General features: G+C 48.5%; 1 protein-coding gene across 1 annotated transcript; it reads left to right on the plus strand.

Annotated features, from left to right (window-relative positions):
* The first annotated feature begins 260 nt into the window (after positions 1 to 260).
* On the plus strand, positions 261 to 16,947 carry PLPP7 (phospholipid phosphatase 7 (inactive)). Its single transcript, XM_063316138.1, has 3 exons — positions 261 to 331; positions 8,784 to 9,249; positions 14,849 to 16,947. Exons 2-3 carry the CDS (start codon positions 8,799 to 8,801, stop codon positions 15,211 to 15,213), a joined length of 816 nt encoding a protein of 271 aa, XP_063172208.1. The 5' UTR covers positions 261 to 331; positions 8,784 to 8,798; the 3' UTR covers positions 15,214 to 16,947.

Genomic DNA, 16,947 nt, shown 5'->3' on the forward strand with positions numbered 1-16,947 from the left:
TGATTTTTGAAAGACAATTCCAAGCTGGCTTCGTTTCCCTGATCTGTTAGTTACAATCAAATGTCAACTGGCCTTATATTTCCTTTGATATATTTCTTTGGATTTTTTCCCCTTGTTTTAATCTTTGAAAGCAAGATGAAGACAAGTCTATGCGAAGAATAAATGTGTCTCCTTCATCTCTAGGTTCTAGCTTCTCGGTGACAGAGTCGAGTTTTCACTTCCTGATGGAGAGTCATGCATAACTTCCCCTTGGAGAGAGCAAAAAGAAGGGGGGAAAACAGCATTATTTGATTTTCTTTTTCAAACATCATCTGAATGAAAGGCCAGACTGGTAAGTGTTGACGTATTTAACCCATTATCTGTCTCCTGCCGTTTTTAGCTACCGAAAAACATTGGGCTAGTTTTAAAAAAACAAGAACCACTCAAAAATAGTAAATAGTCAGTTTTCTGGTCCTGCAAAATTTGCCCTGTTTTCTAGTTGCAAGGGATGATCAGAGATGAGTTCAAAGTAGAAATATTAAGAAATATATCTCAGCATACCTACTTCCTGGTTTAAGGAAGTAAACCAGATCTGGGCCATGATAAAGGCTGCTGAAACTTACAGGACAGGAGTTTTAATGGTCCAAAGTCCAGTTCTGATTCTCAAAACCCGGCATTACAATGTCTACTAGTTCTCAGGATGGCTCATAATTTGGGGTTTTTCTGTAACAGGCCACGTTGCCACTATTTTAGAAATAAGCCATCTCCAGCAAGGGGGTTAAAGACATTCTTGACTTCTCTTTACAGTTCTTAAGTTAACAGACACTTAACTTCCTTCCGTTTTAGTAGATTCTTTAGTCACATCGGCAAAGGGTAAGACTGACAAAAATAGGGTGTGTGTGTGTGTGAAAGCAAGATTTCTATCTCAAAGCCATTAATTCAGAATTTACCTTACTTCTGACCCAGGACAGTATCTTGCTCAAGTCCTTAGACCCTCTAGTCTAAGATGTTGGGCAGGAACGTTGTTGTCAATAATAATAAAATAATAATGATGATGATGCAATCCACACCCAGTGCCTTTCTTTAAAAGTTTTCATAGATTCTAGAATACCCGGCTTTGAACGAAGCCCTAATCACAGTTGGACAACTCCCCCCGCCAAAAAAAGCATTTACATGCTCATTGAAATTGCTATGCCACACATAAATTTGGGCACTGAACACAGACACACACCTTTTCTCTGACGGTCCCCCTCCAAAAGCGAAGCCGGGGGCTGGAAGACAAGGAAGAAAAGTTGAAATAAAACTTTCTCTCTTGTTTCCCCCCCCCCCTCTTCTCTTCCTGGCGGGCTCTCGATTTTTTTTCTTCTTCCTTTTCTCTGTCTCTCCTGCTCCCCCCAAAACCGGGTCCGAGGCTCCGGCTGTGGCTCCCCGCCGTCGGCTGCAGGGCGCCCTAGTATGTCCCCCACTTCCCGCTTGCGCATCAATCGCGCCTTCAGTGACCGCACGGCGCACCTCACAATCGCCGCCCGCGACGTTCTCCCGGGCGGGCGGACGGGCCCCCACCTGAGAGAGGCGGTGGCGGGGGAGGCGGCCCGGCGGCCAGCGTGCGGGGCTCCTCCTCGGCGCCCCCTCCCCGGTGCGCTTCCTCCTCGCCCTCCGTGGCGCCTCTCTCTCTTCTCGCCGCCTCGTCCTTTTTTTCCACTCGGCCAACGCCGCAGCTGGAAAGCTGCAGTCGCCGCGCTCTTCCTCGCCTCCTCTTCCTCTTCCTCGCTCGCTCCAGCCTCTGCCTCCCCTCACTCGCTGCCTTGCAGCGTCTGACCAGCCCCGGCGGCGGAGCCAGGCGCAAGGAAGCGAGGCGCTGGCGAGGACACTCGCGCCGGTGCGTCTCGGGACTGGGGCCGCCTCTGCCGGCCCCGGAGAGGGTCCTTGGCGGCGCGGGGCGTGCGGTTCCCTGGCTCGGCTCGCCCGTCCCTCCGCTGCCCTTCATTCAGCCCCGAGCAGCCGCGCCGCCGCCGCCGCCACCTCCTCCTGCTCCGGGGGTCTCCGGACGGGCTCGCCCTGGGGGTTCGCGCACAGCCCGCGCCACCCTTCGCTGGCGGTGGCCAGATCCAGTGGATTTTCAAGGCTGTTGGGGAAAGCATCCGGGCAGGCAGGTCGTTTGCAGGGCGGCCCCCATCTTTTGGCCACCCGGGAGGGGGGGATGCCCCCTTCCCTCTCCGACCGCGCCAAGGAGCACCTCGCGCGTCCTGGTCTCGCCGGCTTTGCTCCTCAGCCACCCTCCGTGCAAAGGCGGCGGCGGCGGCGCGTCTTCCGAGCCCCCCAGGAGCCCGCGCCGCGCGCTGGGCAGGTGCGCGCCGCAACCCTGCCGCCCAGCCTGCCTTTCCCTCGCTTCCTCTTGCCTCAGGATGGGGGAACCGGGCCGGCAGTTTGGGGTCCACCTCCTTTGCGCTCTGCTTGCGCGCCTTGCCCCCTGCCCTCCCCTCCTGCCCTAGGCGGGCAGCGGACCTTCGGCGCCCGCCGATCGCTCGCAGGGGGCGAGCGGAGGCGAAAGGCAGACGTCCGGGCCCCCCGCCTTCATGGGCTGCACCGGCGGTCAAACTTTTGCAAAATCTATATATCTCTATCTCTATCTCTATCTCTATCTCTATCTCTATCTCTATCTCTATCTCTATCTCTATCTCTATCTATCTATCTATCTATCTATCTATCTATCTATCTATCTATCTATCTATCTATCTTTTTATCTATCTATCTATCTATGCATATAGACTAGTTCGGCGCCTTTCGCACCCGGGACGTTGTTTTATCTTTCTTGGCAACTCAATAGGTGCAGTCCGTCCTGAACGCCAACCCGGCGCCCCCCTCTGGGCGCGAAGCCCAAACGCGGAGTCCCGAACAGGCGGAGGACCAGCCCCCGCCCTCTCTGCTCGATTTGTCTCTCGCTCGCTCTCTCTCTCTCCCCAAACTGCAGCACTCTGAAAGCGCCAGGCAGTTCCTTCCAAGGTTTAAAGGAATGCTGGGTATTGTAGTTTAATTTCTCTTTCGTGTCTCCCCCACCCCCCTTGTAGAATAAACCTTTTATCTCTTTTCCTCCGAGTTGCGGCTGCGGATGTGCAATCCTCGTCCCCACGCGCCTGGCTGAGTAGGGCTCCTGGTGTGGGATTAAGAGGAGGCTGGGTCCTAATGCCCGTGGCTGGCTCCATGACCTTGGCCCATTTCCACACCTTAATACACTGTTGGGGGTTTAGAAGGGACAGCTAGCCAAAGCTCATTGGAAAGGGATTTTTTTAAAGGATCCAGAGTGACCCAGAACGGCAGATAGGCAGGTGTGGAGCACAGAAGCCATGTGCAGATAAGACCCATCCAGGACACTTGATCACTGCAACAAGTCTGCCTCTATCAGCCCAGATGCAGCATGGTTTTCACCCACACAGATGCGGCGTGCGGTGTGGTCTGCACCAGCCCTGCACACGGTGGAACATATGAAGGGCTTAAGCCAACTGGTTTTGCTTCGCAGCCGCTAGCTCCCCAGGGAGCCAGCCCCACCCAAGGGTTGCAGGACAATGCCAGCCCCCTACTAAGCTGGCTATTTTGATTTTGTGAGCCTTAAGGGGAATGCAATGCAACCACAGTTGACCTGCTTAGCACAGAGAATCCCAGAATTCTGTTTCCTGTACCCCAATCATCTTTCATTTGCTCTTTTTATGTATTTGGGGGGTGGGGTGGGGAGTTTACACTACTGCATACCTGCACCTATGTTCCACCCTAGAGATAGACTTTATTTATTTATTTATCTATTTATTTCGTCATGCAGGGCGCTTTACTGTTTATTAAACAAATAAATAAATAAATACAGGCCGCTTGGGCTGGAAAGAACTTGAAGCAGTGTCCGCTCGAATGCCATGGAAAGATTAAAACAAGGAATAAGAATAATGCCCTGCCGGAGGATTTCTACATACCACATAACCCTGAAGGGAACCTACTTTTTTTATGCCCATCCCTGAAGGTGTTTTGCAGCTTTTCAAAAGGCCAGCAGGGGTAGGATAGACTGTGATCTGTGATAGAGTATGATAGGATAGCTGTGGTCTGTGCTGAAAATGGTTTAAGCCCATATTATTGGTCTTTGAAATAGCTTATTCTCCCATGCGCACAGTTTTGTTTTGTTTTTAATATCGTATGGGACCTGGAGATTACTGCTCTAATCCTAAACATAGGCTCATGCAGCAGGAACTCAGTTTCTTGCAACCCCCCCAGCCAGCCAACTTGGTTTCAGGGCGCTGTTCAGCCCTGCCTGAAAGGACTGGTTGAGGATGTTCAACCGCATGGAATTTTGTATACTGGGAGTTGTCCAAGGTGCTAAAATAGACTCCGGCGAGAGATCAGATTGCGGGACCAAAATAGCAAGGGGCAGCAGCAGTGACAGCCTGTCTCTGCCACCTTGGAAATCTGAACTAAGAAGTGCAACAGCCAGACTAACCCAGATTGTGCCTGCTTCTGAGTAGCAGTGAGAGCGAGGAAACGACAGGGCCAAGGGCTTCCAGACTTGCAGTGCTATGATTGATAGTATTGCAGAAGAGTCTTGGCTTCCAAGCAGGAAAAGGATGGACTTTTCAGCCTGGGCAATGTCCTGGCTGGGCTACTGCAGTGGGCCTTCTCTGGGGCAGCCCTTGAAGATGGTTTGGAAAAGTCAACCAGAATGCCGTAGCAGGGCCTCTCAGTAAATGTTCTGCATGCACCAAATCCCCAGGTTCAACCCCCAGTTTCCCTACACAGGGCTGAGAAAGATCTCAGCTTAAAAAACTCTTACTAATCAGTGTAGAGACAGCCCAATTTTCAGTGCCCCCAAATGGTCTATGGTTGCTGAGATGTAAGGTATATTACTTGTTATTGAATTCATCAGAAACATACTGATGGGACTCATCAAAGAACGCTTTTGAAAAGCTGAATATCTGATTGTTGTTTTGTGTTAGTGTTGTAAGAAATTTGAGGGCTGTTTAACTCATATGGTTTGGTCTTGTCCAGCCTTTGCTGGACATGCTCCCAATATCATTGGGAGGGACTTCTCCAATTTATTTTCATGCAGAAAGATAAGTCTGAAGAGCTGGGGGTGGGGGGAGAGGGAGAGGAGTGTCAGCCCTTCAAGGTAGCCCAGACAAGAAGCACAGATCTTGAGTGCTAACACTACCTTTATCGTAAGGCTGGTGAAAGGTGAAAGGTGAAAGGTCCCCTGATAAGTACTGAGTCACGTCTGACCCTTTGGGGGGATGCCGCTTTTGTGACATTTTCTTGGCAGGCTGTAGTGGGGTGGTTTGCCGTTGCCTTCCCCAGTCGTCACCTTCCCCAGCAAGCTGGGTCCTCATTTTACCAACCTCAGAAGGCTGAGTCGACCTGAGCCGGCTACCCGAGAATCCAGCTGCTGCTGGGATCAAACTTGGGTCATGAGGAGAGTTTTGGCTGCAATACTGCCTCCTACCCCTCTGCACCACACAAGGCTTTATTTATTGTAAGGTTACGTTACCAGAATCTTGCAATCCTGAAAGCTTTTCTCCCCTCCTTTGCTTTTACTTTCCAGAAAACTAGGGGGGGTCCCTTCTGAGATGCTTCCCACTCCCCTTTTCCTTCTGCGGGCTCAGCTGCCTCTTATCTGACCATTGCCTAGGCTGTGCCTCTTCCTCCTGTCTCCCAAGGTCATCCCCACAGACCATTGCAGGAAGGCTGTTTCTAAATACAGCCTCCTTAATTCAGCATTTCCTGATTGCCTCAGCAGGGTCCATAAGGTAAAGGTAAAGGTTTCCCTTGACATTAAGTCCAGTCGTGTCCGACTCTAGGGAGCGGTGCTTATCTCCATTTCAAAGCCAAAGAGCCGGCGTTTGTCTGTAGACACTTCCTCCATGGTCATGTGGCCGGCATGACTACACGGAACACCGTTACCTGCCTGCCAAAGCGGTACCTATTAATCTGCTCACATTTGCATGTTTTCGAACTGCGAGGTTGGCAGGAGCTGAGACTAGCAACGGGAGCTCACCCCGTCACGCAGATTCGAACCGCTGACCTTCCGATCAGCAAGCTCAGCAGCTCAGCAGTTTAACCTGCAGCACCACCGCGTCCCTAGCAGGGTCCATAGTCAAGCAAAAATCTAGAGAAGTCCCTCTTTGCAATCTCCTGTGAGCATGAACATGATGCGGCTGCTTTAAAAAGTTGAGTCAACAGGACTCTGAAAGCAGCTACATCTCTCTTGTTTTTTTCAAGGCAGTGTGGACGTCTGAATGAAGACAGGCTGTTCCAACCAATCAGACACTGGTGCTGTGCTAAGGCAAGATCTGAAATCGTTCTTCAATTTTTTTTCCCCAGAGGGTGCCTAAATTTTGGTCAACAGGGGAGAAACTTTGGGATAGGGTGCCTCTTTAGAGTTTTAATCCAGGCGTAAGTTATTTTGTCGTGGCTGGTGTCATGTTTACCCTGCTTTAGAGAAGTGCAAGGGTCTCAAACAGTGCAAACCACTTGTGCAAACCATCATCCATGTGGGTTGCAATGTGATTTCTTTTTCTTGAAGGTCTTTTGGGGATGAGGAGAGAAAATATGAAGCCTAAAGCAATCATAATAATCAATTCCAACTCTATAAAAAAACTCACGGCCCCCCACAGCATCCAAAGCTGGATTTGACCACAGAAACTGATTTTGGAACTGCGTTTCTCTCTCATCCCAAACTGTCTCTGATTGTTGGGATGAAATCTGAGGCGGGAACATTTTGCAGGATGAAAGGGCAATGGACAGATAAATAAAATACATTCTGGGCTGCATCCGTGCAAGCTGTTAACCCGCGTACTGAAATAGCCCTTTTCCTGGGTTTATGAACAGTGCCGAACCGCAGAGCTAATCCGGCAGACTGGGTTTCCACAGTGCAGTCTCAAAGCAGAACAAAACCAAGCACAAAACCACACCCCTTTCCAATATTTGAGCAAATTGTGCAAATGCAATTTCTCAGAGTTGACCTGACCTGGGGAATTAAATGTGTGAATATAGTCTAAGAGGGTCACCAAGGAGTATCTGCACATTGTAACAAAAATGCTGCATGGCTCCTTCCTCCCTCCCTCCCTTCCTCCCATTCCCATCTCCCTCCTTCCTCCCTCCCTCCCTCCCTCCCTCCATCCCTTCCCAACTTTTTCCTTCCTTCCTTCCTTCCTTCCTTCCTTCCTTCCTTCCTTCCTTCCTTCCTTCCTTCCCATCTCCTTCCTCCCTCCCTCTCATTCCCATCACCTGCCTGCCTGCCTTCCATCCATCTCCCTCCCTCCCTCCCTCCCTCCCTCCGTCCCTCCATCCATCCATCCATCCATCCATCCATCCATCCATCCCTTCCCAACTCTTTTTCCTTCCTTCCTTCCTTCCTTCCTTCCTTCCTTCCTTCCTTCCTTCCTTCCTTCCCTCCCATTCCCATCTCCCTCCTTCCTTCCTTCTTCCCTTCCTCCCTCCCTCTCATTCCCATTGCTTGCCTGCCTGCCTGCCTTCCCTCCCTCCCTCCCTCCCTCCCTCCCTCTCATTCCCATTGCTTGCCTGCCTGCCTGCCTGCCTTCCCTCCCTCCCTCCCTCCCTCCCTCTCATTCCCATTGCTTGCCTGCCTGCCTGCCTGCCTTCCCTCCCTCCCTCCCTCCCTCCCTCCCTCTCATTCCCATTGCTTGCCTTCCTTCCTTCCTTCCTTCCTTCCTTCCTTCCTTCCTTCCTTCCTTCCCTCCCATTCCCATCTCCCTCCTTCCTTCCTTCTTCCCTTCCTCCCTCCCTCTCATTCCCATTGCTTGCCTGCCTGCCTTCCTTCCTTCCCTCCCTCCCTCCCTCCCTCCCTCTCATTCCCATTGCTTGCCTGCCTGCCTGCCTGCCTTCCCTCCCTCCCTCCCTCCCTCCCTCCCTCTCATTCCCATTGCTTGCCTTCCTTCCTTCCTTCCTTCCTTCCTTCCTTCCTTCCTTCCTCCCTCCCTCCCTCCCTCCCTCCCTCCCTCCCTCTCATTCCCATCGCCTGCCTGCCTTCCTCCCTCCCTCCCTCCCCATTTTTTCACTGACAAAACTGCCCCTTGACAACAAAAACAAACAGATAAGCTTCTCCCATTCCTCCCCCCAGGTTCATATTCAATTTGAAAGCGGCAATGGAAAGAACTCCAGAAGAAAAATGAAGTGAGGGGCTGGGGGCAAACAGACAGATGCAAAACCCCCTCTTCCCTTAATCGACTAGCCAACAGCTGAGAAAAGAATCCCCTTGCAGCCAGCCCCAGCCAGTTCTTCTCCAACCCTCCGGGACTCCAGAACCCATTATCCCAGCCCTGTCGGCCTGGGAGGATGGGACCTGCAGCCCCAGTGCCCGAAAAGGCACCAAGTTTCTATAGGAAGTTGCATTTCCCTTCCTCGTGGAAGCCTCCCTTTCCCGAGAATAAACAACTGGAAGGCGGAAAGAGAGAGCAACCAAATCTTTTGGCTGGTTCCAGAGCCCTCCTTCCTCAACTACCCATTGGATGCCCAGGCCTTTCTCGGGTGCCAGAGTGGCTAGCCTGGCTGTCAGCGACTCCCCGCCTCCTCCCCTTTCTCCTCCTCCCCTTCCAAGCTTGGTGGGCTTGTCAAGTAAATGTCTGTGGCCATCTGCATGTCCCCTCGGCATCTATATTTAACCTGCCGCTCAGCGTTTGGGGCAGCTTGCCAACCTCATGACTGTTGAGGAGGGGGATGCCAAGGCTGCCCTGGGCTTAAGGAGGGAGAACAGCACGGGGAGGGGGCTGCTCTGCCATTTGCCTTCCTGGCTGAATTCTTCCGTCCTCCTCTAGAGGCAACGTGCCACCATGCCCGCCGTTCCGAACCGGGCCCGGGCCCGGGACAGGAACAACGTCTTGAACCGAACCGAGTTTCTCTCCCTCAACCAGCCCTTGAGAAGTGCCCAGGAGTCTCGGAGTTTCAACCGGCGGCTGAACAGCCAGGGCGGCCCTGCCCCGGCCCAGAGCGAGGGGGCCAAGGAGCAGCGCCAGGCGCAGCAGCTGCCGGAAGAGGACTGCATGCAGCTGAACCCCACGTTCAAAGGCATCGCCTATAACTCCTTGCTGGCCATTGACATCTCCCTCTCCAAGCGGCTCGGCGTGTGTGCCAGCAATGCTGCGGCGTGGGGCAATGCCCGCTCCATGATCAACCTCATTGGCATCACCGGGCATGGCATTCCCTGGATCGGGGGCACGCTCATCTGCTTGGTCAAAAGCAGCACCCTAGCTGGCCAAGAAGTCCTCCTGAACCTACTCTTAGGTGAGTGATTTTAGCCTCTCTTTCCATCTCCCTTGGTGTCCCCCCCCTTTCCTGCTCTGATCACCCTCAGATTCTGTCCATAACCCCCGTTGTTTTCCTATTTATCCTATACAACTAATCCTATACAATGAGATTCCATAATCCTTGCTGTCCGCTATATCCTCATTGCTTTCCTATTTTCTTACTCCCCTATTCTCCCCACCTTAGGCCGCCAGTTGCAATTTTTTCCCCAAGACCCGGTCCTTCATCTGCAAAATGGGTAGAATAATCATCAGTGGCACCCAGCTGTATGTAGGCAGGGTCACCCTGAATCCTTGGAAGTTCTCCAGCAGCAGAGATCCCTAGTGACGCCGGCGGCAAGCAAAGGTTTAAATCCGTCAGCCCCTCTGGTTCAATTCAGGGCTAGATGATCAAAATTCTCAGGGAATGCAACTCTACATGGAACAAACTTGTGTTAGTCCACCACAACCTGGTGTCTTCAGATGGGTTAATCACAGGACTCATCATGCAAGTTAGGCCTGGCTGTGGATGACTGAGATGATGGTCCAATGCAGGTCGGAGAAATTGGCTTACACACACTTCACACCCACAAATGCTGAGGTTTGGGGGGGCAGTTTAAAGGAGAAGTTGGCTTTTCAACCAGTACCGATTGGATAACTATGTAGAGCCTCCACGTTCAGGGGTGGTATGCCAGGAAGTCAAAAAGGCATTCCAGATGAAAACATTGGCAAGCCCCTTCCTTGTTGTGCCAAGAAAATTCACTCGATGCATCAATGGAACTGAGTTCATTCTCTGGCATATCAAAATATTCCTGAAGTCTGGGTCCAGCACATGGAAGAAAGACCATCCTAGGATCATAGATCTGTTGCAGCTAGCTGGATTTTAATCCCAGCGCTGCTCCTTCTTTTCTTCATGGCTCTGTCGAAGAAAGCCATTCTTCAAGAATGGGGAGCGATGTGAAGACATCGTGGTGCCCCCGCTAACTTAGCTCTTCAGGTATAATTTGAAGACTCACCAATTCTCTTAGGCAGTCATCAGTCATACCCACTGTATGTAAAGACTTCTTACCTTCGTAAGAAAGGACATTAAGATCTTGTAGAAAGCCATGGAGATGGCCTGGAAGGGAATATTCAGAAGCCCTTACAGAAAGAAGGGCAGAAGCGTTCCTTAATCTCGGGGAAAGGAGATAGCGTTAGGAAGACTGGCAAGATTGATGTCAGCCCTACAAGGTAGACCAGATCAAGAAACCGACTCCACAGCAAAGCTATAACTCTACTTCATTGAGTTAGGCAATAGTAACAGAGCCTTGCAAGTGTGACTGGGTTATTCCTTCCCTCCTTCTTATACCCTGCTGAGTCGGGGAGCAACCATCCTGGGCCTGCACCTGTATTGAGCCATTAGATTTAAATGGCTTTTATGTTAATCAGTGCCCCGCTTAGCCCAGTGGGCAAGGTGGTAGACCCACAGGGGGATGAGCAATTCTAATTTGCATGGATCGATATGCTCAGTCCATCCCATTGCCTCCTTTAGAGTATTTGACAATTGCAAATAAATAAGTTATCAATAAATAGACAAGTTATCATATTTAATCCATACTTAATTTGTCTTATTTATTATTTGTAATGGTATGTGGGGAAGACCTTGGGAGGCCGGGCAAAGAGATGCTGCCAAGGGAACGGTCAGATAAGAGGCAGCAGAGCCCACAGCTGTATAATGGGTAGAGAAAGAGGCTCAGAAGGGACCCTCCATAGCTTCTCAGGTGGGGGAAGAACTTTCAGACCTGCAAGATTCTGTTAACTTTGCAATAAACAGAATTAGCTTATCTGGTCATGTTCCCTGTCTGGTCTACCTGGTAAGGTAAGGCTGAGATATTTTATGTATTCTGTACTTACCTCCAAGCAAATCTAATGCTCAGACTATAGGACTATGAGGCTATCTTGAGGAATATATTGAAAAAAAAAATACTGCAGCTTACCCAGCTGTATTCATACTAATGGGTGGGGACCTACATCTGGACGGGGTGTGGATGATTTGGTACGCTTCCTGTACCAAATGCTATTATTGGGACGAAGCCACACAGGAACCCTTTCAACCAAGATCAACGAAAGACCATTGGGGTACTGAAAACAGGCATGGGGGTGCTAACAGATGGTTAATGCATCTTGCTGGGGCCCCAACGGAAAGCAGGAGAAAGCTCACCTTTCTGTTTATCCCCATAGTGGAGATAAATTTCTCTGAACAACAACTCTTCCAGGTAGGACAGATCAGGCCTGAGCAACCAGGTTTCTCCAGATAAAACCTGAAGATTTAAAAAAATACTTCTGTGATTCAATCAACCTGGGGAGGCCCTTGGAGAAGGAATGATTATCTTCCGAGTCTTCATCACTTCCCATTTATGGCCGTGGCAAGGAATCCCTCCTGAGGATGACGAAGTGGGTAATGTTTGGTGCGAAAAGTTAGTTTGAAAATAGCAAGAAGAGAGGATTCTGTTCCGGTGATCTGCCTGTCTGATGTGAGCTGACACAAGGATGAACAGAGAAGAGAAGAGATGGGGGAAAAAATCAGTAAATATTCAGGATGTTTCTTGAAGACAATGCAAGGCCTTTGGGGGAGAGGGGGAGAAGGATTTTGGCAGCAAGATGAGAGCACATGTCAAAAAATAAATATTCTTCCATAGCTGGACACCCTCACCTATAAATATTTCAATACCCAGCCCGTTGTTCAACGGAGCACGAAAATGTGCCTTTAAGCAATGCGTACGAAGGCTGTTTACTGCTGGAAGATGCAATTCCTCTAGCTTAAAAAACAAGACAGGAGAGAGATTCGTGAAGGTTAGGGTTACACACATTTTTGGATCAGGTGACTAATGCTTTTGTAGCTAGGCACCACATAAGTTGGGAATCCAGAATCAGAAGTGTGATGGGGTTCACATATCACACTAAACGAACCGAGAATTTCCTGTTTTGCAAAGAATTCTGTTTCAATTCCGTTTGTATTTATAGCAGCCTTCTGAAAAAAAAAAAAAGCAGAGAACACTGTTTTTATATATGATAACTGCAGCGAGATTATCGGATACATCAAGATGAAAAGATTTGGCGATCGGAAGTTGCTGAAATGGCTAAACTGGCTTGTTTGATTAGAGCAGACTTTTTCAACCTTTTCACCCCGGAGGAACCCTTGAAATATTTGTCAGGCCTGGGGGAACCCCTGCACATTCAGGCTCAAAGATAGGCCAGACGTTACAAAATCATTCTATTCGTTTCATGGGTAGGCCTGTCGAGATGCATTCACGGTGTTCTTAAACTAAGAATAAAGGATGAAACTTGCCTCTTGAATGTGAAGTTGCCCAAATTTGAAATAATTTTTAAATAAATCGGGATCTCCCAGGGAACCCCTAGGGACCTTTTGCAGAGGTGCCACAGAACCCTGGTTGAAAAACCCCGGATTCGAGAAAAGACAATGTCTACCTTTATCGGTGACTGGAAACCCCTTATGGATTTTTCCGTAAAAAAAGAAAAGCACGAACTTGTGATTTATGGTTTTGATGATTAGGCAGGATAGATTAGAGAAAGAAAGAAGAGGGTCACGATGTAACTTTGGAGAGAGAGGTTGAACTTTAATTGTACGTATGACTGCTGTAAAGAAGATGGGAAGCCACTTCTTTGTATCTTTCTTTATGTCTTCTCTTTTCTACTTTTCTTCTTCTTTTTTGCACTTTTAGCTTTTTCTTTTATTTCTCCCTTTCTCTTTCTTTTTCATTCTACTTTAGTTTGCATTAGATTTTACTATTGTTGTTAAAACTTCCATATATATATATATATATATATATATATATATATATATATAATCAGCCTTCTGAAGATTACCAACTAAATAAATAAATGGACGTGAATTTACAAAGAGTTCTGTATGGCTCCCTCCCCCTTCGGGTTTATCTCTTGGATATGATGCAGAGGGAACCATATCGTGAATCCCGATGAAGCTATTCTCGGATCACAGTCATTTCCAAATTGGAACCCGGCTGAAAGTGCTCTGCGGGAAACCAACTTGCTTGCAACGTGATCTTTTCTTGGCACAGGCTTGTCTGGATGGATGGATGGACTTGAAACCTGGGCAGAAGCCACGCTGAAGTATCTAGTTCAGAGTTGCAAACTGGGTTTTCCCCCCCAAGGACGTGGCCTTTAGGAGGAACGGATGATCCTGGGGCAGACTGCAGTGTTACTTATGATCCCTGTTTTAGATAAGAGAGATTAATGCCTTATTGTTCTCAAGTCTTCTCCTTGATTCACCCAGATGAATATTTTCTGCAGAGCGCATTTATAAACTAACCCCTTTTTTTTCTCAGTGTTTTGCCCCCCTGACTCCCCAAATTTTACAAATGATCCAGCCCACACGCACCCCTCATGCAAAGCTGTCGTTGATGCCATCGTAGTTCAATCAGTAAGCCATCATTGGCTGAGTGGTTCATTAAACAGCCTAACTAGGGATCATATTGAGAAATTGAAAATGTAATATTATTCCAGATGTTAAGGGATGGTTCTTGGAAATAAGTGATCCCCCTGTTTTTGAAAAAGGCAATATTTTCTACTACAGTAATCAAAGGATGCAGTGATCTGTCTTACTATGGCAGAGGTTTTGGGGTACTTTACAATAATCTTTTGCACTGATTATATCACAGTAAGTCCTCAACTTATGACCGTACATTTAGCGACCGTTTGAAGTTATGATGGCGCTGAAAAATGTTACTTACGACTGGTCCTCACACTTACAACCACTGCGGCATCCCTGCGGTCACATGATCAAAATTCAAGTGCTTGACAACTGGCGTGTATTTATTTATTTAGTTATTTTTATTTAGTTATTTATCACATTTTGCCACTGCCCATCTCCCCCTGAAGGAGGGACTCTGGGCGGTTATGATGGTTGCAGCGTCCTGCTGTCACGTGATCACCATTTGCTACCTTCCCAGCCAGCTTCCAACAAGCAAAGTCAATTGGGGAAGCTGGATTTGCTTAACAAACTTGTGATTCACTTAACAACTGCAGTGATTCACTTAACAACCATGGCAAAAAAGATGGTAAAATCGGGTGTGACTCACTTAATGACTGCCTCACTTAGCAATGGAAGTTCCAGCCCCAATTGTGGTCATAAGTCGAGGACTACCTGGATAGCAGTGTATGCATTAGTAAACCAGGGACTATTGAGAAGTACAAAATATAAGGTAGGGGTTTTTTTTCCTCTTTTTTCCCTTAGCTTGTATTTTTACTTTGAGTGAGGTTGCCTCTTTTCTATTTTTTAAAAGCTTTTGTTTTAAGTTTAAAGATTGTTTTGTTAATTATGTATGTATATACTGTGTGTGTGTGTGTGTGTATGGAAAATACATAAATGAGGGGAAAAAAATAAACTGGTATTTTTCCTGGGACATGGGCCACCCTTCACCTTGGAGTGGCCTGTCAAAGTTCAGTGGGGGCAGGGCCACGAGGAAGGAATTTTATTTCGTTGCACGAGGACCCACTCTGATGTTTTGTTTTTTACGATTGAATTTGTGCTCATCCGCCTTTTCTCTCTTTCTCTCTCCCCCCCCCCTCTCTCCCTCCAGCCTTGCTCTTAGACATTGTCATTGTGGCTGGCTTACAGAAAATGGCAAAACGGAAAGGTCCTTATGACGTCAGTCCAGGGATTTTGGACTACCTGACTATGGATGTCTATGCCTTCCCTGCTGGCCACGCCAGCCGAGCCGCCATGGTCTCCAAGTTCTTCCTCAACCACCTGGTTTTAGCAGTCCCTCTCCGGATCCTACTCGTCCTTTGGGCCTTCTTAGTGGGACTGTCCCGAATCATGGTGGGACGCCACCACGTCACCGATGTCCTTTCGGGCTTCGCCTTTGGCTACATCCAGTTCCGGCTGGTGGAGATCCTGTGGATGTCCTCCAACACTTGTCAGATGCTCATTTCTATGTGGTGAAGAGGAGGGGCGCCCTCAGCTTTCTTTCATTTTCTGTTTTAAGACACGGACAAGGCGAGAGATCTCTGAAAGGGAGGCGTTTCGTGAAGGATCCATGGAGTACAGTGTCTTCTTCCAGGAGTTGAAGCTGGACCTCATGAGGCTGAAGAGACAGCTGGGTCTAATCTGGCCACGCCTTCTGGGAATCATTGAGACTGGCTGATGTATGTGGCTGTGGATGCCCAGTCCAGTGAACAAGGACAGCACTGCATTCTCTTGCTAGCCGGCCGTCGAGACAGTGCAGTCTCCAATCCCATAGCTCTCGCTTTTTAAAATGAAGACCATCGCAGAAAGTCTTGTCATGGAGGTTGAAAAACACAGGATGAACTTCCTTCCCCAAGTTGAGCTGTCCGCCAGTTGTGTGGTGACCGTCGTTCTTGGACATCCCAGCTTCTATGCCTACTTTCCCCAACCTGGGCATCATCCAGATGTGTGAACTTCAGTTCCCAGAATTCCTTAGTCAATATGGCCACTGCTAAGAATTGTGGGAGGAGAAGGGCACCCTCCAGAAAGGTGGATTTCAACTCCCAGGGTGGGAATTCTAGAAGCTGAAGTTCATGCATTGGAGAGTGTCCCATGGGGAAAGACTTACACCATGCCTTATAAATTCCTGATAATGACACAAGAGTGTTCTGGCATCTGTTACACATTTTTCCTTGTTTTATTGCCCATTTCTTAACCAAGCAAAATTCTGCTTGGCAGATGGGAAGGAACCGGTGAGTAGGGTGGTGGACTAAAATGGAAAAAGTAATCCAGCTCAAATCATCATTAGCTGCGAAATTCACAAGGCAGTAGCCAAGTTCACACACAGGATGCCCTGATGTAAACCATCATTTACAAAATAAAGGGATTGGATTCACACATGGTGCAGAACAAAAATCAAACCAACTAAGTTATGGCTTAGAGCAGCGTTTCTCAACCTCAGCAGCTTTAAGATGTGTGGACTTCAACTTCCAGAATTCCCCCAGCCAACATGCTGGCTGGGGGAATTCTGGGAATTGAAGTCCACACGTCTTAAAGCTGCTGAGGTTGAGAAATGCTGGCTTAGAAAGAGGTGTAAGCCCAGGTTCAAGTTGAGCTTCCACATTATGCTTAAATGTGCTTTGTTGCACCATCAGTGGTCAAGTTCACAAAAGATGCTAAGCCATAAACCAGGAATGACAGTGGCTGAGTTTGCAGATGGAGTGGATTCAAAACCAAGCCAACCACTTGAAAGTTGTGAAGGGTGAGTCCAGACATTGTAAATCCTACTTTACAAAACCCTACTTTACAACCAAGTGATGTGTCAAACCAGGAAACTGTGGTTTATGTTCTAATCATGCCTAAAGAAACCCTGGCTTAGGATTCACTTAAGCAACCCTATTATGTTTTCAAGTCATGGTTCATGCAGTGCAGCATTTATGCAAACAAGGCCCCTATGGCTTGCTTCTTAGACCATGGTTAGGTGAACCATAGCCAACCAATATCACCAAACTCACATTGCGAGGCTAAAATGGGGGTGAATGAAGCATTGTCTTAACTTCTCTTGAGGGAGATCCAGGTAGAATAATTAAATGGCAAGCTATGGTTAAATATGGCTGTTTCCTCTCTCTACTACATGTAGGAGGCATCACATGGATTTTGTGGCGATCTTTGCAGTCTTTATCACTTGATAAAGCTGGATTTTAACTTGTAATAAAGGGTCTGACAAGCTTG

The sequence above is a fragment of the Candoia aspera genome, chromosome 16 (genome assembly GCF_035149785.1).
Source record: "Candoia aspera isolate rCanAsp1 chromosome 16, rCanAsp1.hap2, whole genome shotgun sequence".
In the NCBI taxonomy this organism is placed as follows: domain Eukaryota; kingdom Metazoa; phylum Chordata; class Lepidosauria; order Squamata; family Boidae; genus Candoia; species Candoia aspera.